The following is a 25,024-nucleotide window of genomic DNA, read 5'->3' on the forward strand; positions in this document are numbered from 1 at the left end:
CCAGAGGTCCTGGTCTTCGATTCCCATGTTCATCAGCCCGCAAAGGAGTTGTGGAAGTTAAGATCCTTTGCCCCTGGCATGTTTTCCTGGTTCCCAGGCATTTCTGGAGCAGAAGGATCTCCGATTCTGTGTTTCTTAACTATCTGCCTTTGCACAATATGGTGAACCAAGTGAATGAAAGAACTAACAGCTGCAGTTTTACATTTTCAAGTTTGGTTATCACTGGCCTTGGTTAGGGTTTTAGGTGTGTGGGTGGGTGGGTGTGCTTGATGCATTGTGCAAACACAGCTTGTTCGGTATGTTTATAACTCAGTGTATTGTCCAAACCTGCAGAATGGATTAAGGCAGGAAGTGGATTAAGGGGGCTGGGTGCACATGGGAGAGAACAGAGTCTGGGACTGTGAAAAACCACTTTGTTTTTAGTGAAAAAAGTGACTTTCTAGTCTTTAACATGGTGGAAGAGTACACAGGATACACAATCAGCCAGTTTGGTCTAGTGGTTAAGGTGCTGGGCCAGAAACCGGGAGACTGGGAGTTCTAGTCCCGCCTCAGGCATGAAAGCCGGCTGGTGACCTTGGGCTAGTCCTGCTCTCTCAGCCCAAATCACCTCACAGGGTTGCTGTTGTGGGGAAACTAGGAGGAGGAAGGAGTAATAGGTATGTCCGCCGCCTTGAGTTACTTATAAAAATACTAGAGGCGGGATAATAAATAAATAAATCCAATCAATTAAAAATCTAAGGGCTGCCTAGACACATGCTAAACTGAGTTCTGTTTAACCCTGATGTGTTTTCCTGTAATGGAATCTGTGGCATGAACTTGGCCCATTTGTTCAGAAAATGGCTGAATTAAGAGTTTTGGGGGTCCTCTGTGAAAGTAATTTTCAAGCATGCCTGCCCTGTGAGATTTTTAACTTCAGTGCAAACTCTGGTATGCCAGGAAAATCAGGATGAGTCTTCAATCCATGGTCACAGCTGCCATCTTGACTGCTTTGACACCCCTGGCAGGCGGTCATCAGTTACACCGGTGTTACATTGAAACTTTCAGGTTGTTAAGCGAATCCGGCTTCCTCCATTGACTTGGCTTGTTGTAAGCCAGCTGGGAAGGTTGCAAATGGTGATCGCGTGACCTGGGACGCTGCAACCGTCATAATGGTGAGCCAGTTGCCAAGTGCCTGAATTTTGATCATGTGACTGCAGGGACGCTGCGACGGTCGTAAGTGTGAGGACCAGTCCCATGTCACTTTTTCCAGCGCCGTCATAACATTGGACGATTGCTAAATGAATGGTCGTAAGTTGAGGACTATCTGTATGTCCAAAAGAAGTTGAGTCATTGAGAAATAAAAAATTTGGGGCCAGGGCCCAAAATACCTGGAATCGCTGCTCTGTTTCTGTGGCTTCCTTCAGACACACCCTCTCTCTTGCCTTCCCTTGATCACCCAGAGGGAAGAGGAACATTTTTTCCTGATGGCATTTTATAGGCAGCAGCCTATAAAATGGGGGTTGATTTATGTCACTTACAGAAACTTGACCTTGAAAGTTTTGCAACCTGGAACTGTTTCGCTCTATGGAATTTATGTGGAAATATTTGGTTTTGATGGTTAATAAATCTCTTGACCTACCTGTCTCTCTACACACTCCTCTGTCCTTTTCCTGTAGGCTGCTTGTTCTGTTGGGTAAGTTTCAATTGTCCGTAATTTCTGAGGAGACTGTCACAAGAACGCTGGTCTCGTGTATGAATGTATAAAATCCCACCACTCCTCACAGAATAATGAATTGCTACTCTGCATTGTGAAACAGTGGACTTTATCAGAGAATTGATATTATTTACATATTTCCATTGCTTAGCAACAATTAGTTTGGATGCTAAACAGAAATTTGATATGTTTTTACTTAGCATTTCTTTCATTCTCACCATCAAAGATATGTATTGCTGCCTCTCTCTCTCCCCTTCTTCCTTCCCTCCCCTCTCCCTTTCTCCTTCGTTTCTACCTTCCTTCCTCATTTCTGTCCATCCTTCCTTCCCTTCCTCTGATTCTGTTGTCTTCCTTCCCCTCTCTCCCTCCCTTCTTTCATGTTTCCTTCCTTCCTGTTTCCTCCCTCCCTCCCTTCCTTCCTTCCTGTTTCCTTCCTTCCTTCTTCCCTCCCTCCCTCGCTTACTTCCTTCATCTGTTTCCTTCTTCCCTCCCTCCCTTCCTTCATCTTTCCTTCCTTCTTTCCTCCCTTCCTTCATCTTTCTTTCCCTTCCCTTTCCCTCCCTCCCTCCTTCCATCTTCACTCCCTCCCTCCCTTCCTTCTTCATCTGTTTCCTTCCTTCTTTCCTCCCTCCCTCTCTTCCTTCTTCTTCCCTTCCCTTCCCCTCCTTCCTTCCTTCTTCCCTCCCTCCCTTACTTCCTTCATCTGTTTCCTTCTTCCCTCCCTCCCTCCCTCCCTCCCTCCCTTCATGTTTCCTTCCTCCCTTCTTTCCTCCCTCCCTCTCTTCCTTCATCTTCCCTTCCTCCCTCCCTCCCTCCCTCCCTCCCTTCATCTTTTTGTTTCCCTTCCCTTTCCCTCCCTCCCTCCTTCCATCTGCGCTCCCTCCCTCCTTTCCTTCTTCATCTGTTTCCTTCCTTCCTTCTTTCCTCCCTCCCTCCCTTTCAAGAAGCAGTATCCCCGCCGGGTCCCTTTTCCGGGGTCGGGCCTCTGCGGCCCCCAGAGAGCCTGCCTCCTTGCTGGTTTAAGGCTGCCATCTGCTGGCACTTAGAGGTCATAACAAGCCAGAATTTCGGCTACAAAAAGGTTTTATATCCTTTTTTTTCCTTCCCCCAAATGGTGAATGTAATCTCCCTCAAACTGGGCTTTGTGGCACAGCTGATTTTCAGGAGCCCTCTGTAAGAAAAGCAGGGACCGTCCCTAGTTTGACCCCCAGCAGTTTTCCTCTGCCAAAGGCCCCCCAACGGTAGCCAGTGACGATGGCCATCCCGGCCCCAAGTGGGGTCAGCACCAACGTCCCTTGGGCTGGCACAGCTGCCTCTGAACCTTCCATGTGGTTAATTAAAAAAAAACACCACCCTCCAACCTCAGAGTCAGGTAACATCTTTAACCCCTTCTTTGACTGAAGCTTCGTTCCCTGGGCTGTGTAGAATGAGAAAGCATAACGTGCTAAATCTGAACTTATGGGTGATGCTGAGGATGGGAGGATGTGAAAGCGAGAACCACGTTCTTTGAACAAGTAGAGGTAAACCCTCTCTGGAGCAGAACTTGATATAGGTACTCCTGGGATCTCTGTCATAGAATCCTTAGTCTGGAAGGGTCCCTCGAGGCCATCCAGTCCAGCCCCTCTTCAGCACAGGAATCCGAATTAAAGCATCCCAGATAGAGGGCAGCCCAGCCTCTCCTTGTGTTCATCTACTACCTGTCAGTCTTGCCTACCTCACAGGGTTGTTGTGGGAAAAACTGGAGGAGCAGGGTCATCTATAGGGAGGGGTCAAAAAAAGTCAACATGATGGTTGCAACTGAGAGATCAAAGCCCCATCATGATACCTGTAAAGAGGGGCAGGACTTCGATTCCACAGTTGTGGCCACCATCTTGACTTTTTTGACCCCTCCATGCCCCTATGGAAGAGAAAGTCATATGTATTGTGCTTCAAGCTTCTAGAGCAGTGTTTCTCAACCTTGGCAATTTTAAGATGTGTGGACTTCAACTCCCAGAATTCCCCAGCCAGCAAGGCTACCTGGGGAATTCTGGGAGTTGAAGTCCACACAGCTTAAAGTTGCCAAGGTTGAGAAACACTGCTCTATACAAACAATATGGGGTGGGGGGTGCTCCATAGGGCAGAGGCTGCAACAGAAAAGGCACACTTCTGAGGCACCTTTAAGATGTGTGGACTTCAACTCCCAGAATTCCCCAGCCAGCAAGGCTACCTGGGGAATTCTGGGAGTTGAAGTCCACACAGCTTAAAGTTGCCAAGGTTGAGAAACACTGCTCTATACAAACAATATGGGGTGGGGGGTGCTCCATAGGGCAGAGGCTGCAACAGAAAAGGCACACTTCTGAGGCACCTTTAAGATGTGTGGACTTCAACTCCAAGAATTCCCCAGCCAGCCCACCACCTCTATGGTAATGGGAAATATGGACATCTCCATATGGTTATGGGTACTCAGTGGGCTAAGTGTGTTGTAGGACCTAAGCTGGGCGACCCAGCCTGACAGGTTTAGCAATCATATGGCTTAGTTATTCATATGTGATGTGCATACAGCAATGGCCTTTTGAGATTTCTAGGAGCTCAAGTTCTGAAAACCCAATATGTCTGGGTTAAAAGGGTCTAAGGTAGCCTTCCCCCCTTTCGCTGGCTATCAGCTCCTGGAAGTTGTTGCCAGCTTTTCATACTGGTTGATAATTCTGGGTGGGAAGGAAGAGAGGAGGGATCAAGAGGGTGGAGCTGATGAGCTTCTGAAAAAGAGAAGAATGAAAGGCAATATATGAAATCGTAGATGGCCATGGTAGAATCAGGAATGCTTTGCAAGGGCAGAAAAGTTGGGAGAGCTATAGCGAATGGTCTTGGCGTGAACAAGATGTACTCTTTCCTTTTCTTATACCATGCCTTTAATTTTGTTATCTGAATATTTTTTACTTCCCTTTTGCACTTTGCATACAGGTAGTCCTCAACTTACAACCACAATCGGGACCAGAACTTCCATCACTAAGCAATGCAGTCATTAAGTGAGTCGTGCCCAATTTTACCACCTTTTTCTCTGCAGTCGTCAAGCGTATCCAGCTTCCTCCATTGACTTTGCTTGTCAGAAGCCCCCTGGGAAGGTTGCAAATGATCATGTGATCCTGGGTTGCTGCAACCACTGTAAATACATGCTGGTTGCCAAGCGCCTGAATTTTGATCACGTGACCGCAGGGACGCCGCGACAGTCATAAGCGTGAGGATCGCTTGTGAGTCAGTTTTCAGCGCAGTTGTTAACTTCGAATGGTCGTTAAACAAATGGTCGTAAGTCGAGGACTACCTATAATGTCATTTAACCTCAAAAGACTGGGATGGGTATGTATGAATGGATAAATCCAGCATGTCTGAATGTGTTGGGTTGGGGGAAAGCTGGTTGAAGAGAGGCTGCTTTGATTTCATCCTCAGCTCCTGCATCCCTCGTCCTCAGCTCTTGAGACAAGATAGGGTGGGAAGCAAAATAGGACAAACGTGTGTGACTATTCTTCACCTTACCCCCAGGTACGCAGCCGCTGGACCACGACGGGAGATTGAGCCAAGAGCATCCCGCGGTTCTGGGATGGACAACCGGACATCGTCTGCTCCTGTCAAGGATTCGTGCACGTACCATGAAGAGTTTAAGCAGATCCTGCTGCCGGTGGTGTACTCCGTGGTCTTTGTGGTGGGGCTGCCCTTGAACTTCGTTGTCATCGTCCAGATCTGGCTGTCCCGGAAGGTCCTGACTCGCACCATGATCTATATGCTGAACCTGGCCGTGGCTGACCTGCTCTACGTCTGCTCCCTCCCGCTTCTCATCTACAACTACTCCCAGAAGGATTACTGGCCCTTCGGGGATTTCACCTGCCGCTTCGTGCGTTTTCAGTTCTACACCAACCTGCATGGCAGCATCCTCTTCCTGACCTGCATCAGCATCCAGCGCTACTTGGGCATCTGCCACCCGCTCTCCACCTGGCACAAGAAAAGGGGGAAGAGGTTCACGTGGGCCGTGTGCGCCCTGGTCTGGATCCTGGTCACCGCCCAGTGTCTGCCCACCTTCCTCTACGCATCCACCGGGATCCAGAGGAACCGGACCGTCTGCTACGACCTCAGCACGCCGGAGAGCTCGGCCAGGTATTTCCCTTACGGCATCACCCTGACCGTCACGGGGTTCCTGATCCCCTTTATCTCCATCTTGGGGTGCTATTGCAGCATGACCAAGATCCTCTGCCAGAAGGACGAAATGATCGGGTTGGCCGTCCGCAAGAAGAAAGACAAGGCCATCCGGATGATCATCATCGTGGTCCTGGTCTTCGCCATCAGCTTCTTCCCTTTCCACCTGACCAAGACCATTTACCTGATCATCCGTTCCATTCCCCATGTGAGCTGCCTGACCCGTCAGGCCTTCGCCATCACCTACAAGTGCACCCGTCCTTTCGCGAGCATGAACAGCGTCCTGGATCCCATCCTCTTCTACTTCACGCAACAGAAGTTTCGGGAAAGCACCCGGCACTTGCTGGATAAGGTCAGTTCCAAGTGGAAGCACAATTGTTGATGGACTGAACGGGCAGCATCTGGAGGAAAATCTGTTCCTGTACCAAGGACAGGCCGGTGGTCTTCCCATTTGGCACCATCCCTTCGGCAGCCTCTTCTGTTCTTGGCATCCTGGGGCCCAACCAGCAGGAGAAAACCGCCTAGGGTGAACCGGACCCCAAGGGGCCAGCTCTGGAGGCAATGCCACCCCTGCAGAAGGTTCCTTCTCCTGAAGAAGAGGAACGATATTGTGTAAATACTGGCCTGGCCATCCATTCCTCTCCTACTAGGTTTTGGCTGCAGCAAACTGTTCAGGTGTTTGGAAGGAGATCCATTTCACATCTGGCTCGAGAGACCTCTGGATCCACCCTTTGTTGGAAGAGAGACTAAGCAGAAAAATTAGAAGCTGAAACACCGAAGGCAGCTTTTATAAAGTACACCAGCTGACACCATCTGAAGGAAAATCCCAAGCTGCTACTTTTAACCAAAAGTTGCAGAGGGGCCTCGAAGTCATGGCCCCGCCGCAATACTTTGCAGGTGCTGACCTTGAAAAAATGAATACTTTTACCCAGTAATAAAACCAAATACTGACAGTCTAGTTAATGAAAAACATGGCCAACTTAAGTGCCCAAGTGAAGTGGCTCTGTTTCACAGTAAGGTTTTTTTTTAAATTTAATAAATGTACTGTTAATGACATACCACGATATACTTTATTGTTGACTGACTAGAAACTTGGATATCAACGTATGAAAAGGCTCCAGAGTTGTGGCCTGTGGGCTCATGAACTTGTCCCCATGTGGCCTGTGGGATACATGGATTTAAGACCCATCTGTGGGAAGGGGGGGTCAACTACAGGATCCAAAAGTAATTAATACCCTGCTTTGAAGAGGTCTCAGCCATTCAGAGCAACTTAGGGGGCTCCAGACATTACCCATGGATGGATCCTTGAGAATTTTGATGGCACCCACTCAGATCAAAGAGTGTGCAGCCCCTTGGGCCATCATTCTCCATGCTGCACGGATCCTGACAAATCTTCCCGGCAGCAGACTGGAAATGAATTGGGACTTAAAGGAATGGCATGTATGCACTGAGTTTTAAAACTGGACTTGGATGCAGAGCCGGGCTTCCCCCACATTCTGCCCTTGTGTTTTCTGGGTCTCCCGTCTGCAAGATGTACCTTGAGATAATGTACATGGAGGTTTTATAATATACAATAATTAATACATACTTTAAATACACATTGGATAAATGGATGCTTTGTGTTTTCCCTTCACATCCTCGGCCCCTTGCTCTTTGCTTTGGGGGAGTGGTGTCTGAAGAAGGACGGGCCCCGTCAGGAAAAAGGCTCAGATCTACATGCGTGAGTCCAGCACAGCCACTGGCTACTGCTGGGCACGGATGGCCCTTTGCAAACTCGTCGCCAGCTTCAAGGCTGTTCCGAATATTGCCTCTGTACAGATACGTTAAAAATGAGGTGCCCAAATGCATGTTTGGGATCCAAGTGGATCTGAAAGGACTGGAAGAAGGATAATCTGACCTGATGAATTGCATTTAATTAATTGGACCCCTTGAATAAAATGCAAACAGGCTTCAGCCAGAAAGGACAATGAAATGCCAGCTGCTTTTCGTTTCGACATGGGCATCCACGTCAATTGGAAACTTGCACCTTACAGTTCAGCAGCCTGTAAAGTGAAGAACGAAGCCAGGAAGAAGCTCTTTAAAGAGAGCAGTTGCCGCAATTGGCAGAGAATTTCTCCTCTGCAGCAATTAACCTTTGGCATACCCTAGTATGCCTGCCATGGTTACTGCCCAGCCCGAAGATGCATGCAGACCGCCAAAGAGGCATTCACACAACACGCCTAACTGGATCAGTGAGACACAAAGGGCTGTATTTGCAACGCCAGCTAAGCTTGGTTGTTTCTAACATCAGTGTGTTGTGGATAATTAGCATGTTCCGCAAATCTTTCCTGTCTGGTTAGTTTCTTACTCAATATCTTGCACAAATAGCAGGTGACTTGGTAACTAGGTTAAATGTGTTGTGTGAATGCAGCCACAGAAATGAAAAGGGAATCGGATTTTGTTGAGGTTTACCAAGAAGAGCTGGTATTTCTCTCTCTCCTTTGCAGAAAACAATTTCTGCAGCCAGTTTGAGCAAATATCTCAAGACCTCAAAAACAGGATCATGCACCAAACGGTGACTGGATAGATTACCTTTGATGTCCTTTTCAGCGTTATGTCTCTACAATCCTGTGATTTCCTAGATGTACTAATGCAAGATGCTTTACTATGATCCACCGGTTGCATTTGTATAACCCACTGAGCTTGGTGGTTAAGTTTGTGGTGTTTTACAAATGCGCCCCCCCCAGTTAGTTTATTGGCCATTGTCTTCTGCAAATCCACAAACTGGTGAATTTAGTACCACAGGTTCATACCTGTGGTATGAACCAAGCATCTCCTTTTGCATCCTTTTCCACAGTCTAGTTGAGTTGCACATTGAAAACTGCATTGCAAACTTTGGGAAGGGAAAGGGGAATATTGAGATGCAGTTGGCCTCAGATTTTAGGGATTGCAGGTTGAGTAGGTTCATACAAAGTGGTGAAATAGGACAAGAAGAATGGAGGAAACAGTTTTATCATCAGTGAAATAAATTTCATCAACCAGGCCAGTCAGTTGCTGTCAATAGAACAGAGATGATGCTGGCACCAGATCACCATGAGATTTATTGCAAGAAATCACAAAGACATGATTTGGGACATGCGAGTTTAGGGCAAACTAATTCCTTGTTTCCCATTCCTTATTTCTTTGGAGCTGGCACATACGTCTTACTTTCAAATGTCAGTGTTGTGCTTTCTATAGACTATTGGCATTCTGTGGCTACTCAAAGGCTCGGGCCTTGATGTAAAATATGTGTGTGTGTGCGCGTGCGCGCACTGTTGGGTTGCCTGCTTTCCCAAGTCTTTTTTTTTGTAATTACAGTCTGCAGATCTTGCAAGCATGCTGTTAATTTCCTTTTGTTACTCACTCAGTTGAATAAGAACAGTGTTTCTCAAACTTGGCGGCTTTAAGATGCGTGGACTTCAACTGCCAGAATTCCCCAGCCGGCATGGCCAAGTTTGAGAAACGCTGAATTAGAAGGATAAAGATTTCAGTTTGGCTTCTGCACAATCTCCTAAGAGGAGTGCATACTTTCCACATTTCAAAAATAATTCTGGCCTTTGTACTGGGGAAAGGTTCTCAATTCTTAGTCCGTTTCTTGCAGCAGCGTCTCTACAAAGAACTGGATATCTGCCCGGAGCCTTGGCCTGTTTTCCTTAGGGGCATCCTCACAGTCCCTGAATCACAAACTACCCGACCGCATTTTCGGTGAACGGCGAGCATCAATGGTTAAGCCTTTGGGAAATCTTTGGTGATATTGTGAGCTCTCCAGAGCAGGGGATAGCGGTTGTAGAACTTCTTACATTCCTTTATAAAGTTCTTTTTTAAAAAAAAGCCTGCCTATGTCTTGGGTGCTCATTGCACTCGTGTGTGCAAAAATAAAAAAGCCGGTGTAGAGTATTTATTTATTTATTTATTTATTACTCAAATTTTGTTACCGCCCATCTCCCCCCAAAGAGTACATAAATGCAAAGGAAAAAAATCATTCTGCTGGATTCCCTGTGATCTTTTTTATGATGGAAGTTTGAAAAGAGAGAGAAAGGGAGATGACATCCGGGTCTTGGGATAACCTAGCAGTGAAGTTGGATGTGGAAGATCACATATGCAGGTAGTCTTCGCTTAACAACCATCCGTTTAGTGATGGTTCGGACTTATGACAGTGCTGAAAAAAACAACTTATGACCGGTCCTCACACGACTGTCACAGCGCCGACACGGTCACATGATCACAATTTGGGTGCTTGTCAACAAGTTCGCATTTCTGACTGTTGCACTGTCCTGCGGTCACGTGATCACCATTTTTGACCTTCCCAGCTGGCTTCCGGCAAGAAAAATCAATGGGGAACCGTGTGATTCAGTTGACAACCACGTGGTCTGCTTAACTCCTGCAGTGATTCGCTTGACAACCGCCACAAAAAGGGTCAGTTTTGCTTAATGACTGCTTCATTTAGCAACCGAAATTCCGCTCTCAATTATGGTTAAACAAGAACTACCTGTATAAGTTGGAAAGGATCTTTCAGGCGATCTCATCCAATCTCTTTCAATACAGGAATCCATTAACCAATGTTTCCTAACCTCTGTATCTGTAAAATGTGTGGACTTCAACTCCCAGAATTCCTCAGCCAGCCATGCTGGCTGGGGAATTCTGGGAGTTGAAGTCCACACAACTGAGTGGCCAAGGGTGGGGAACACTGTGCTAAACCTATGACAAGGAAGCCTACAATGGGGTTTTTCAGACTGGATTCACTGGAGTCCAGAGGTTCGGCAAGGACTTGAATAAGTTTAGCAGGACTGAGAGATGGGAAAATTCTCTGCAAGAGACGACGAGGAAAAAAATAACTCGAATGCATTCCTCCATCTTTCCCACCTCGCAGGGGTGTCCATAGTCATTTTTCTAAGGTGCAGCAGGAAGAGTGACCTTCTCAGCTGACCTTCAGAAGCCCCACCCTCTTGACCAGGGGGTCTAAGAATTTTTTTTTAATTGACAGGTTCCACAGCCCAAAAGTTTGAAAACTCCCAGTGTACAACTGTTCCCAGTAGATTGTTCCCCAGTTCACAGCTCTTACCTTTGACAAATTCCCCTAAAATCCATTCTAAATCAACTTTCTTTTAGTTGCAAGCCATTGGACCTTGTCCTGTTCTTGGTTCAAAGAGAATAGGCCTGCCCAGAACTTCTCAGATATTTGTGGACCACTATTATATTATTATAAATACAGGTAGTCCTCGCTTAACAACCATTCATTTAGTGACAGGTTGGACTTAGAACGGTGCTGAAAAAAACAGCTTAAGACCAGAACTCACACTTACAACCATCACAGCATCAAATGATCAGGATTTGGGTGCTTGCCAACTGGTTCACATTTATGACTGTCACAGCATCCCATGCTCACGTGATCACCATTTTTGACTTTTCCGGATGGCTTCTAGCAAGCAAAACCAACAGGAACCGTGTGGTTCGCTTAACAATCACATGGTTCACTTAACTCCTGGAGTGTTTCACTTAACGACCACCACAAAAAGATCGTAAAATCAGAATTTTCAGATTTGCTTAATGACCGCTTTGCTTAGCAACTGAAATTCTTGTCCCAACTGTGGTCATTAAGCGAGGACTACCTGTATTTCCCTTTAACCCTCTCTTTTACAAGCTAGACATGCCCAGATCCTTTAACTGGTCCTACCAAGGATTGATTTCCAGACCCCTGGTCAACTGTGAACCCCATCCAGCTTCCCCACATTCCTTTGAAAGTGCAATGCCCAAAACAGGACACACTCCTCCAAGAAGTGGCATCCGGTGAGGTCAAAAAAGTCAAGATGGCAGTGCACTCAAAGTCCTGCCCCTTCTGATGCACGTGCATCACTAATGATTTCACTGAGGTTCGGGTTGGGCAAGAAATATACTGAACTAATTACTTTTCATAACTAAGTTATTGCGGGGTTTTCAGACAGTACTACTCTCTACTGAGAGTTTCTTCAGGCAAAATGAGGTTAGCTGGGCTCCCACCAACCTGCAAAAGTTTCATCAAACTTTGAAAACCTTGTCATCTCCCTTGGGCCCCTCAGGGGTCTCAACCCACAGTTTCAAAACCACCTAATAAAGTACAATAGAACCATTAACTCCTATGAACTGGATACAATTCCATTAATGCAGCCAAAGACTGTATTGGCCTTTTTAGCTGCAGCATCACCCTACTTGCTCAGGTTCAGCTGACAGTTCACAAGTAGTCCTAGATCCTTCTCACATGCACTCCCAGACTGCCCAGTCATGGACCTACGTACTTGATTTTTCTCACCCTGTGGAAGTCAGATATTAGGTTGAATCACAGGAGACGATTTGAGGAGAAAAAAATGCAATCAATACATAAATCCAAAGGAAAGACAGCCTCTCATCTTACTCTGGGCCCTGAGGAGACATCCTGGGCTATCGGTGCTGTGCTTCAGTGCCCCCAAAAGGGCTGGAGAGGATCCATTGCTACCCATGATAATTGGAGTTTGGAACCAAGGTTGGCTTAAATTGCCTGTAGCATTGGCCTACAGATGACTTCACCTCACTTCCATGAGTCGCATCAGGGTCTTCAAACTTTTTGACCTGGGGGCCCCTGTGGAATGTTAAGACCAGGTTGTGGGCGCTCTTAAAAAATGTCAGCCAGGGAGGAAAGCCCATTCACAAAATAGCTGCCATGGGAGAATTGAGCATTATAAAACACTGATTTACCAGAGTGATATCATACACACACACACACACACACCCTTGTGGAATAGTCTACAGGTAGTCCTTGCTTAATGATCACAATTGGGACCAGAATTTTGGTTACTAAGCAAAGTGGTCATTAAGCAAATCCAACCCAATTTTATGACCATTTTTGCAGCAGCTCTTAAGCAAATCACCATAGTTATTAAGCAAACCACGTAACTGTTGTGAACCACACAGTTCCCCGTTGATTTTGCTTGCCGGAAGCCAGCTGAGAAGGTCAAAAATGGTGATCACGTGACTGCAGGACACTGTGACGGTTGTAAATATGAGCCGGTTGCCCAAATCATGATCATGTGACTGTGGGGATGCTGCAGTGGTCGTAAGTGCCAGGACTGGTCACAAGACATTTTTTTCAGCACCGTCGTAAGTCCAAACCATTGCTAAACAAATGGTTGTTAAGGAAGGACTACCTGTACACCAGTGTTTCTCAACCTTGGCAACTTGGACCTCAACTCCCAGAATTCCCCAGCCGGCAAAGCTTGAGGCTTCAGTTTTCCTTGGAAGTAAATGTTGCCACTGGACAATCACAGAGGCATGGAGTTGGACCAGCAGCAAGGACCTCCGGATTCTTGGTGTAGAGAAGCTGCTGCCATGAAGATGTGGGCCACACTGTCCTCATGCACCTGATGCACATTTCTTCATGGCTGTTAATGGCAGATCGGAGATGCCTCGGCAACTGTCTTGGAGGGATATGCACATTGCCTTCCACCTGCCCAATCCCACCACAAAGCAGTGGTTTTTTCCAGCTGCTTCAGGCACAAACCACGTTGTGTGGTTCATCTGGGGCATCTTGTGTCTAGGTGAGGTTAGTGGCAGGGCCTCCCCCGCTCTTACTGGCTACCCGAGGCAACTGCGGGCGTGCCCCCTTGGTCTGCGGCCACTGATTTTCAGCATGACTTACCCAGTCACAGCAGGAGAGTTGAGGTCCCCCCCTGCGCCCAAAAGCTGTCACTCCCACTTGTCTTATCAACCTTGACAGACCTTGGAAGATCTCCATGGAGTCAGAGAACTGCCAGGGGAGGGAAGGGAAGGGGGGTATGGCTTTCAGTTGCCCCCCCCCCCATAAAGCCATTCCCCCCCAAAGCTCACAGATTAGGCACAGCTGGTCTGGATGGGTACAGTTCTCATCATGTGTCCAGCGGTCTTCCAGAAGACTGCTAGATCCATGTCAAACACACACACAAACACACACACACGCCTGTGGATCATTTGCTGTAGTGCATAATTTGGGGAAACAATTTTAATGGAGGGGAAAAAGGGGATGACTGGGTCTTCTGCCATTCTTTTAAATTTATTTATTTACAGTCCCAGATAAATAAAACATTTTTTTTTTGCCATTCAATCATGTCCAATTCTTGGTGACTGCCTGGACTAGTCCCTGCAGTTTTCTTGGCAAGGTTTTCGAAGTGGTTATGGTCCCAGACCAATAAAGCATCAATACAAAATTTAAAATATAGGACAAAAACAAATCTGAAACCATTAAGAGGATATCATTTGGTTTCTGCAAGCCATTATACATACATTATACACTCTGCAACTTAATATAACATAATAATATAAGGCCAACCTGGAAACAAGGATGAATTTCCTGACAGTGAAAGCTACTAAGCCATGGGACAGCTTGCCCCCTGGAGTGGTGGGTGCTCCATCGCTGGAGGTTTTCAAGAAAAGATTGGACAACCATTTGTCTGAGATGGTATGGGAAGGGGGTTGGACTAGAAGACCTCCAGGGTCCCTTCCAACCCTATGATTCTACGATTCTATGATTCTTTGATTCTGTGATTCTAACTATTACTAGAAACTTGGCAACCTTTATAGGGATTGTCAGATTGGGCCTTGCAGAAGGAAGATAGTAATTTCTTGATCCGAAAGGCAGCTAAAATTCCTGATAATCGGGCTTATGGGTGCTAGACACCATGGGTGGCACAATGTGACCATACATGGATTATTGACTCAACCTCTCTCTGAACAGAAACACCTTGTCATTGTGGCTTGGGAAACTGGATTATTTTCCTGTGGTCTCCACAGTAGGTACACAAATTTGAGCAAGCCAAGTTAAAAGTCTCTGATATGGTATATGTAAGTGGTGATAGAGGTAGCCAGGAATTGTCCATGGGGAACCTGCCATTGTACCATAATAGTACAGTGGCCATTTTTTCTTGGAAAAAATAAAGGACAACCCTGAAAAAGGGGTAAATATGAAAGAGGTTCATAAGGATAAAAAAAAATTGCTTACGTTGATAACTTGGCTTCACAAAGGAAAATTCAAGAGCAAAACCAAGAAAAACTTTACAAAAATGCCTATTCTAATAAAAATACCTAAAATCAAACAGTAGATGTAAATTGATTTTTAAAAGACCATTCTGTTTCCATGAATGTGAAAGACGGTGCCTTAAGTGGTACCATTTCTACAGTAAAAGTTAGACGACTAAAATAAAGGACAAAAAATGAGTTTTTGAAAAATAAATCAATCTAAAGGACAGCTTTCTGAAATAAAGGACTGTCCTTTATAATAGCGGATGCATGGTCGCCGTACATAATAGGGACGGGATGATTTTAACCCTGTCATTTTGTAGATCTAAATCTGAAATCTGATTCTCCGATCTTATGGAATGAGCATAGAGGTGAATGCTGAATAATGCCCAGTTTGGGGTAGTAATTTAAAGGCACTGGGTTAAAAACCAGGAGACCTGAATTCTAATCCTTCCTTTGGCACAAATCCAGCTGGGTAACCGTGGGCCAGTCTCACTCTCTCAGCCCTAGGAAGCAGGCAGTGGCAAACCACTCCCAAAAACTCTTGCCAAAAAAACTGCAGTGACTTGTCCAGGCAGTTGCCAGGAGCCAAGACTGGATTGAAGGCACACACATGCAAAAATGTATGCATGGCCTAGCAGGCATTATAAACAAGAAGACGTAGCAACATGCCATTCCAGGTTAGAGTTAGAGACTAACAAAGACGTTTTCTTTGTTTGGCTCCTAATACAGGTAGTCCTCGCTTAACGACCATAATTGGGACCAACGTTTCAGTTGCTAAGTGAAGCGGTCATTAAGCAAATCTGACCCAATTTTACAACCTATTTTGTAGTGGTCATTAAGCAAATCACTGCAGGCATTAATGACCACATGGTCATTAAATGAATCACATGGTTCCCCATTGATTTTGCTTGCCAGAAACCGGCCGGGAAGGTCAAAAATGGCGATCAGTGACCATGGAACATTGCAACAGTCATAAATGCAGACCAGTTGCCCAGTGCCCAAATCATGACCATGTAAGTGTGAGGACCAGTCATAAGTCGGTTTTTTCAACACTGTTGCAAGTCTGAACCATCACTAAACGAATGGTTAAGTGAGGACTACCTGTATCAGAAGGTCCCTGCAGAGGACTGACAAACAAAATAAAGGTAGGTCTTGTGAAAAGTGGGGCCATTTTTTTACCCTTGATAAATAGTCAAAAATGTACTGCAGGCACATAACCGCCATCCGACTTTCAAGTCCGGGTCTTAGGATAAATGTGGCTTATGATGCTTCAATTTTTGTTCTTCCAGTCGAATCCCTCTTCTATATATACCATGGTTGGACTTACACATGTCCCTAAGCCATGAAATGGCTGGCTTATTCGGCTTGTGCACGTTGCACAAGCCAGCCGTTGTGAGTTGTTTGTAAACTATTGCTAAACAATGATTTAGCACAATGTGGGAGCTAGACCACTGAAGCTACTGCTGTTATTTATGTACAGCAGATTTGGAAAATACAGCAATTAGGTTAAGATGCCAAGAGGCCGTGGGACGAGGCATTCCCACAATCGCTCTGCTTGTGTGGGTAAACAAAGTTACTAAGCCCAATGTTTTTGTGCGTTTATTTTAAAACGTTTTGTAGTTCTACAGCGCCATCTATGTATAAATGGTTCTGCGAGGCATGGTCCATCCCGGGAGTCACAACAGAAAATGCTGCAAAGTTTGTAAAGAAACAAATTCCTTGTGATCCTATCATCTCCACCACCAGAACAGGAAGTTTTTGGGTTGCTATGCAACCAAGCAAACAGCAACTGCCTTTTAGCATCTTTAAGCTGATAAAAGGGTCCCCCATGAACCCACGTAAAAAGGAGTAGGGCTTTGATTGCACCAACACCGTCATCTTGCCTTCTTTCTGCCTTCCTTGGATACTACGGTTTAAGTGGTTTTTTTATGGACCACAATCCATAATTTCACAGGTTTGTGTAGGCCCCCGAAGCTGGAATAATTGACAAGGGACGGGGAACTTGTAGTCCAAAATATCTGGAGGGCACCAAGTTGCCTTCCCTGTCAGAAAAACATGCTGTAGCACAGCCTTTCCCCAACCTGGCATTCTCCAGATGTGCTGGAAGTAGAAGTCCCAGAAGTCCTAGCCAGCTAGAGGCAACACTGTTTGGGGAATTCTGGGAAATGGAGTCTCAGCATCATTGGAGGGCTGCAGATGGGGAAATCTGTCCTTATACATTAAACCAGCCTTTCTCAGCCTTTTGACCCTGGAGGAACCCTTGAAATATTTCTCAGGCCTCAGGGAACCCCTGCACATTCAGGCTCAAATATAGGCCAGAAGTTACAAAAGTATTCTATTCGTTTCATGGGTAGGCCTGTCTAGATGCACAAACGGTGTTCTTAAACTGAAAATAAAGGATGAAACTTACCTCTTTAATGTGAAGTTGCCTGAATCTGAAATAAATTTTTAAACAAATCCCAGGGAACACCTAGTGACTTCTCGCGGAACCTGAGGGTGCCACAGAACCCTGGCTGAGAAACCCTGCATTAAACACACGATCCCTAGATGGCGAAGACACAGCTGGCTGATTGAGGAGGGAATGAGTTGATGGCCTTTAAGATGGGCTTCATGCGCTCTGAGGGGTTGTAAGTCAAGAGGAGAGCATGGGAACCCTTCCAGAAGACAACAGGAAGTGAGCAGAGGCGGTGTGACGCTTACTGGATATTGTCAGAGAAAGAACTGATCCATTTATGCCCAGAAACTGCTGTTCATTTTAAGATTGGAGCTTATCCTGCAAGTGATTCATGGAAACAGCTGGAAGGAGATGAAATGTTCCCAAGGGGGTCAAACCTACATTCACATAAGCTGAGGTTGATCTCTACCAGCCCTCCCCAACCTGGATTGGCCTCCAGAAGCATTAAACTTCAGGGCCTATCATTGATGATGTAATCTGTCATCCAAGACATCTGGCTTCAGACGTGATTTTTTCCTATCCTGCCCAGAATTGACTGAGATTGGATTTTCTCCATTTTACTTATATTTCAAATTTAGTCACTGCCCATCTCACTCAAAGAGCGACTCTGGGTGGTTTACAATGAAACAAGAATAAATAATTATTAAAATACAACAAAACAATATTCCTAAATAAGAGTAACTCCATGCTGTACAGCAGCAGATTTGTCATGCTTCCCAGCTAGATCCCTACCCAAATCACAGCTTGATGGACGCAGTGCGAACTAAGTTTATCATGGTAATGCTCCCCATTCTAAGAACTGTGTATCTAACGTGGCCTTGAGGCTTAAGATTGACCAAAAGAGAGTTGAGTTGAGAACTTGGCTATTAATTATTAATTATGGCTTAACTGCCACTATTTTCTGCTTGGACTGATTCCATTCATCTTCTCTGATAAACACATTTATGAAGTCACCCATCTATCAAAGGAACCTCAAATTTCATAGTCCCACGTAATCCTAAAACATCTTTATTCTTGCAGCCTTTCCCTTCAATCTTTTCACACTCCCTTGAATTCTCTCGGGCCAAGAGAGTCAACAGAGAACAGCTCCTGGAGACTGATCATCAGAATGAGAACGGTCTTTCCCACAAATCTATCTTAGCCTGGTTGAACCCCTGCAGCTGGAAATGCAGCCAATTCTAGCAATTCATTCATTTTCCCATCACATTCAAGGTTCTTCTTTAGGGCCAGATTTAACCCTCAGCCCTGAACCCTCCTATTTGGGATATTGGATAAATTTCCTATGGCTATCCAAACATGCCCCTCTATTTTTACATTGTCCTTTCTATATAGATAACCAAAGGCTGATGTCTCCTCTGCTCTCCCATATCTCAGGTTGGCGTGAAGGATTTTATGTTGACTCCCTTTTCCCAGATGACAATAGTCCTGTCACACACAACATAGTCAAGTTTTGTATAACAGCGGTAAATGCATAAACCAGTGTTTCTCAACCTTGGCAACTTCAAGCTGTGTGGACTTCAACTCCCAGAATTCCCTAGCCAGCCATGCTGGCTGGGGAATTCTGGGAGTTGAAGTCCACACAGCTTGAAGTTGCCAAAGTTGAGAAACACTAGCATAAAGTTGGTCTCAGACTTACATTAGTAACTTCTTTATTTCTCTTTTTAGTATTTTTCAGTTTTCTATGATTAATACCCCGGATTTTTAAATTTTATAGGAAATATTTGCTTATGTTCTGAAATTACCTTCTTATAAGTTGAATATTATCTATTCCTTTTAGGTTTAAATGCAAATTCTGTCTAAGGGTTTTAGCCTTAGGCACTGTCGTATGATTTATTTTATTTTGTTCACCTATGCCGTACTCGCACCCTTGATCTTATTGCACTTTTTCTTTTTAAGCTGGCCACTGACCGAAGTTAATAAAATCAGCCAATCGATTCAGCACTTTTACCGCTGAGTGACCATTGCTCAGTGGCCGCAGCGGGTGAGCTTCAGACCATCCTCTTGCATGAAATTGTTTTGGAATGGAGGGGGGCTCCTGCGGTCTTCTTTCCCTCTTCAGTCCTGTGGGTTCCAGCAGATGCCTGCAAAGTGTTTTCAGGGAAGAGATTCCCCAAAATTCCCAACAAAACTCTCCTGGTCAATGGGTGACTGATTAAAAGCACAGAAAGAGCCAGTTCCCACCTTCTCTGCGGGAGGCATTTGCGGGTTATTCTATAACTAAACACTGTTCCCATAAAAGGGCCATCCCAGAAGGACTAAGCAGCTCACAAAGCATACACAACCCAGTTGCATATGTGTTGGTGTGTGTGAGTGTGCAGGCATGTGTGTTACCGCTTGATTGAGAACTTACTTATGCTGCAACATTCCCATGAGCTCTAAATTCTCTTTTGCTTCCAGTTTATGAACCCCCCTTAATCTTGTAGCCTCTGAAGCAATTGGCTTTTCAGTCCTACAGTTGCCAGCTGAAATGCAAACACAGAGCACTTCGGGCTGGACAAAACCAGGGTAGGGCTCACAAGTCCGAGAGGTAAGGCTGGATTCACACAACATGCTTTACTGCAGTGTTTCTCAACCTTGGTGGCCTTGCTGGCTGGGGAATTCTGGGAGTTGAAGTCCACCCATCTTCAAGCCACCGAGGTTGAGAAACACGGCTTTACGGAGTTGATGAAAGGCCCTATTTATTCATTGATAACCTGCCTTCATTTTGGTTAACTCAAGGTGGCAAACATACCAAATGCTCCTGCCTATTTGCCCTGCCACAACAACCCTGTGAGGTGGCTTGGGCTGAGAGAGAGAGAAGAATCAGCCCAAAGTTACTCAGGGCCCTTCTGTGGCTGAGGAGGGACTAGAACTCACGTCTCCCAGTTACTAGTCCAGCCCAGCATCTTTCACTTCTACATCAAGCCGGCTAATGGCTGCATCCAGACAACCCGCAAAATGTGGCTAGCGTGCAGTTTGTTTTTCTTACTTGGGGCTTAGCTTAGTGTGTTGTGCCGAGCCAACCTTTGCGCACTATACTGAATCATAAATGAACAGCGATGAAGCTGTTAGGGGGAAAAATGGTTGCGTTTCTGTCATTCTAGTGGTGATTGGGGCCTCAATCTCTTCACTGCACTAACTTGTCCAAACCCCTAAGAAACAGGGTTTACCGTCTGGAGTATCTGCTCCAGGAACACATTTCCAAAAGATCAACCTTTTGCCTAGAACAGCATTTTACCAAAGGCTGTTCATTACTTACTTATTTATCCACACACTTGTACGCTGATGACTCTTGCGACTCATGGTGACTTAACAGTAATGAAACACAAAACCACAAATACAATTGAAGCCAGAAGCCAGAACAAGAAAACAAAGCAATGAAGACTACAGATGATGACTACGATGTCCAAAAGAGAGAGAAAAAGAGGGAGGGAAAGAAGAGAGGAGGGAGGAGGGAGAAATGGAAGGGGAAGGAGAGGGGGGGGAGGGAGGGAGGGAGGGAGGGAGGGAGGGGAAGGAAGGAAGGGAGGGAGGGAGGGAGGGAGGGAGGGAGGGAGGGAAGAAGGAAGGGAGGAAGGGAGGAAGGGAGGAAGGAAGGAAGGGAGGGAGGGAGGGAGGGAGGGAGGGAGGGAAGAAGGAAGGAAGGAAGGAAGGAAGGGAGGAAGGGAGGAAGGGAGGAAGGAAGGAAGGGAGGGAGGGAGGGAGGGAGGGAGGGAAGAAGGAAGGGAGGAAGGGAGGAAGGAAGGAAGGGAGGGAGGGAGGGAGGGAAGAAGGAAGGGAGGAAGGAAGGAAGGAAGGAAGGAAGGGAAGAAGGAAGGAAGGAAGGAAGGGAGGGAGGGAGGGAGGGAGGGAGGGAGGGAGGGAAGAAGGAAGGAAGGAAGGAAGGAAGGAAGGAAGGGAAGAAGGAAGGAAGGAAGGAAGGAAGGAAGGGAGGGAGGGAGGGAGGGAGGGAGGGAGGGAGGGAAGAAGGAAGGAAGGAAGGAAGGAAGGAAGGAAGGAAGGGAGGGAGGGAGGGAGGGAGGGAGGGAGGGAGGAAGGGAAAGGCTTGTGTAAAGGCTGTTTGGTTTCTCCAGTGTGGAGCTCAGAACAGAGTAAGAGGAGCACCGTAGTATATGCAATCCAGGGCAGTGAGGGGTGTTCTGAGCTCTACCTTGGGGAAACCAAACAGCCTTTGCACAAGGGCCAGTGCAGGAGGAGCAACATCACAGGACCAGAATCAGCAGTTTACCTTCATCTAAAAGAAAAAGGACACTCATTTGAGGACAACGATGTTCACATTTTGGACAGAGAAGAGAGGTGGTTTGAGAGAGGGGTCAAGGAATCCATTCATGCCAAACTGGAAAATCCTTCCCTCAACAGAGGCGGAGGCCTCCGACACAACTTGTCCCCCGTTTTTCATGCTGCCCTTTCATCGGTCCCCAGGAAGATTCAGACCACGAGGAAGGCCACTCTTAACGATCCACTGGGGGATGAGCAAGGGAACTAGGAGTAAGACATCCCAAAGGCAATCCACACCTCCATGGCACAATTAACAGCCATTCCGGTGTAGGGCCAATGCAGCCACCCTGGAGGACATGCATGGGGTCCCCTCACCAACCTTTGCCCAGGCTGAAGAAGCTGCTTGGACCAGCAGCGAAACGTCGCAGACAAAGAGGAAGAAATCCAGTGGCCACGACTCACCCTACAGACAATTCCCCTGGAGGACGGAGAATCTTCCTCGACATATGGAGAAGGTGTAATAGGCTGTTAGTAATCTTAGTTCTACCTGGGCCACAGGCGTCATTCCCTGCTCATGATAAGGACAGCTTCGGTCGGTTTGAGTGTACGGGTAGTCCTCGCTTAACAATCATTTGTTTAGTGATGGTTTGAACTTACAACGGTGCTGGGAAAACTGACTTATGACCTGTCCTCTTACAACTGCTGCAGCATCCCCGCAGTCACCTGATCGCAATTTAGGCGCTTGGCAACCAGTTCACATTTATGACTGTCACAGCGTCCTGTGGTCACGTGATCGCCATTGCTGGCTTCGGGCAAGCAAAATCAATGGGGAACTGCATGATTTGTTTAATGACCATGTGGTTTGCTTAACGCCAGCAGTGATTCGCTTAACAACCACTGCAAAAAAGGTCATAAAATCAGGTCAGATTCATTTAATGACCACTTTGTTTAGAAACCGAAATTCGTCTCAATTGTGGTCATTAAGCGAGGACTCCCTGTATTTCAGCCAACATGCCAGCAGTGCAGTCAGAGCCCACTTTTAACCCAAGTGTGCTCACTATGCAAGCTTGGATCTCCAGTCTGGAGCTACCATATAAACCAACATACAGCTGCCCGCCTATCACCAACTTGGAGGCCCAGGCACTGTTCTGAAACAAACACAACAAACACCAAACGGCTCTCTCTCACTCCGGTGGGAGCAAAAGATTCCCCTTATCTTATCTGATCTCTGATTAGCTACTCATGCACACTAATGGGATCAGAGCCAGCAGTAACTGGTGAGGAAAGAGCGATGGGAAACAGTTCAAGGAAGGGGTTGACCCAACATGCATCTGCTGTGAAAAGGGCCCACCGCATGTTATTATCCCTAAATGGTGTTGAAAATGGAGAGGTCAGTATCAAAATGCTCCATCAATGGTGGGACCAAATCTGGAATATTGTGAGCAGTTCTGGTTGCTGCACCTCAACAGGGATGTAGCAGAGCTGGGGAAGGTTCGGAGGAGGGCAACCAAGATGGTCCAGGGCCTGGAGCAGCTCCCCTATGAAGCAAGGTTGCAACATTGGGGGCCTTGTAGTCTAGGAGGGAGGCGAATGAGAGGGGACATGATGGAGGGGTACAGAATTATGCATGGTGCGGCTAAAGTGGACAAGGAGAAGGCATGTTCCCTTTCCCCAAACACTGGAGCCAGAGGTCACCCAGTGAAATTGGATCCTGGAAGGATCAGGACAGACAAGAGGAAATATTTTTTTTACCCAATGTGTAATTCAACTATGGAATTTGCTGCCAGAGATGTGGGGCTGGCTACCTACTTGCCTGGCTTCAAAACCGGGTTGGACCACTTCCTGGAAGTCCGGGGGATCCGCGGCTCTTAGCCTTGATGGCAAGGGACTTTCTCTGAAGGCCACCTGCTGGGAGACGGGTGGGCTCCCCTGGGCAGTTGGGGGCCCACTGGGAGAACAGGCTGCCGGACAAGATGGGCCAGGGGTCCCATCCAGCAGGCCACAGCTTATGTTCCTATCTTCTGCCCTGTGATTTTAGAAAGAAAGCAAAACTGAGGTGGAATTAGGAATGTCTGGGAAGAAAAACCGCAGTTTGAACCAAAGCAGAAAGATCTATAAGAGAAACAGAAAGTACTAATAGCCCAAAACCCCAACTTCATTTCTGATGGGAATCGGGAAGAAAGGTCTTGCAGAACGCCCCCAGACAGATCTACATTGATGGACAGCTGCCCATGGTTATTACAGTAGGTGAAATGACTCCCAGATAGAATCTCCACGTTGGGGACAGTCTACAGCAGTGTTTCTCAACCGTGGCAACTTTAAGAGGGCTGGACTTCAACTCCCAGAATTCCCCAGCCAGCATTGGCTGGCTGGGGAATTCTGGGAGTTGAAGTCCACCCCTCTTAAAGTTGCCACGGTTGAGAAACACTGGTCTACAGGATATTTACACCCAATTGCTTGGGATCTACAGAGAGGGGAAAACTTTATTTTGGGAGTCCTTCGCTAGCAGCCCTGCAAAATTGTGCATGGGTGAACAAACCCAGAAATTTCTGTTTATTAATGCCTTCAAACTCTGATCGGACGGTTGGCTTCCTGAAGTTTCAAGGTGTCGCCCTGCGGAACTGGAAAGCCCAAATCCTATCCCGTGCTAAGGGGGTTGTCTGCGTGTGCGTGGCGTGCAAATGTAAATGCCCCCTTACTTTTTCGGTTCCTTCTCTTCTGCACAAGGAATGTTCCCAAAGCGTGGCGCTTGTTAGAGACCATCCTTTTTGGGGGGGGGGGGAGAAGAAGAAACCCCGCCTCCTGAGGGGAAAGTTTATGTGAAACGTTCTTTCAAAAAAAAGGGGAAAAAAAACAGGAGAGGGAAAAGGAACGAGGCAAAAATAAACACAACAAACAAACAGATAATGCGGAGGAGACCGGATGCCCCGTGAAGGAGAAGCGGGGAGGACGCGGCGACGGCTCGGCCGGAGAGAAATGGGGGCCTGCTTCCTACCCTCCCTTTGTTGGGGATTTTCTTTCGGACAAAGGGCGAGGGGGGACGCCCCCCCGCCCCGAAGCCTTCCTGCACGAGTTAGAGGTTGAGCTCAGCCGCCCCCCCCGGGGGTGTTTTCTCGCCGCGATGCGGAGACCGGCTGCTGGGACCGCGGCGGGCCGGCCGCGAGGAGCGCCTCGGCGGGCCTGAGAGTTCGCCTTGCAAACCTCTCCGATCCCCCCGCTTTTTTTTTCTGCCGCCCCCCCGGCCCGGCGATCCCGGGGCCAGGCTGCGCGAAGCGAGTCGGGACCGCCGCGCGGAAGGAGCGCTTGCAGGGCGCGATCCACGCCGCCTCCGTCCACCGCCGCCTCGCAGTGCTTCGGGCGAGCCCCCCGGATTTTCCTCGGCGCCCCCCGCCGCCGCCGCCCCGAGCTCGGAACTTAACGTGGGAACTTGGGAAGTCCGCTCCAGCCGCCCCCGCCCCGCGCGCTCCCCTTTCTTCTCGCTGCCCGCGGGCGGC

General features: G+C 47.1%; 2 protein-coding genes across 2 annotated transcripts in view; both read left to right on the forward strand.

Annotated features, from left to right (window-relative positions):
• Window positions 1–5,267: 5,267 nt before the first annotated feature.
• On the forward strand, window positions 5,268–6,367 carry P2RY6 (pyrimidinergic receptor P2Y6). Its single transcript, XM_063304493.1, has one exon. The coding sequence runs from the start codon at window positions 5,268–5,270 to the stop codon at window positions 6,237–6,239; it is 972 nt and encodes a 323-aa protein (XP_063160563.1). The 3' UTR covers window positions 6,240–6,367.
• Window positions 6,368–22,943: 16,576 nt separating this feature from the next.
• ARHGEF17 (Rho guanine nucleotide exchange factor 17) overlaps window positions 22,944–25,024 on the forward strand; it is a 147,844-nt gene continuing 145,763 nt past the window's right edge. Inside the window, exons 1-2 of the mRNA XM_063304753.1 lie at window positions 22,944–23,160; window positions 24,793–24,949. Coding sequence (XP_063160823.1) covers window positions 22,944–23,160; window positions 24,793–24,949 — 374 coding nt within the window. The remainder of the gene's footprint in view (window positions 23,161–24,792; window positions 24,950–25,024) is intronic.

The sequence above is a fragment of the Candoia aspera genome, chromosome 5, assembly GCF_035149785.1.
Source record: "Candoia aspera isolate rCanAsp1 chromosome 5, rCanAsp1.hap2, whole genome shotgun sequence".
Classification (NCBI taxonomy): Eukaryota; Metazoa; Chordata; class Lepidosauria; order Squamata; family Boidae; genus Candoia; species Candoia aspera.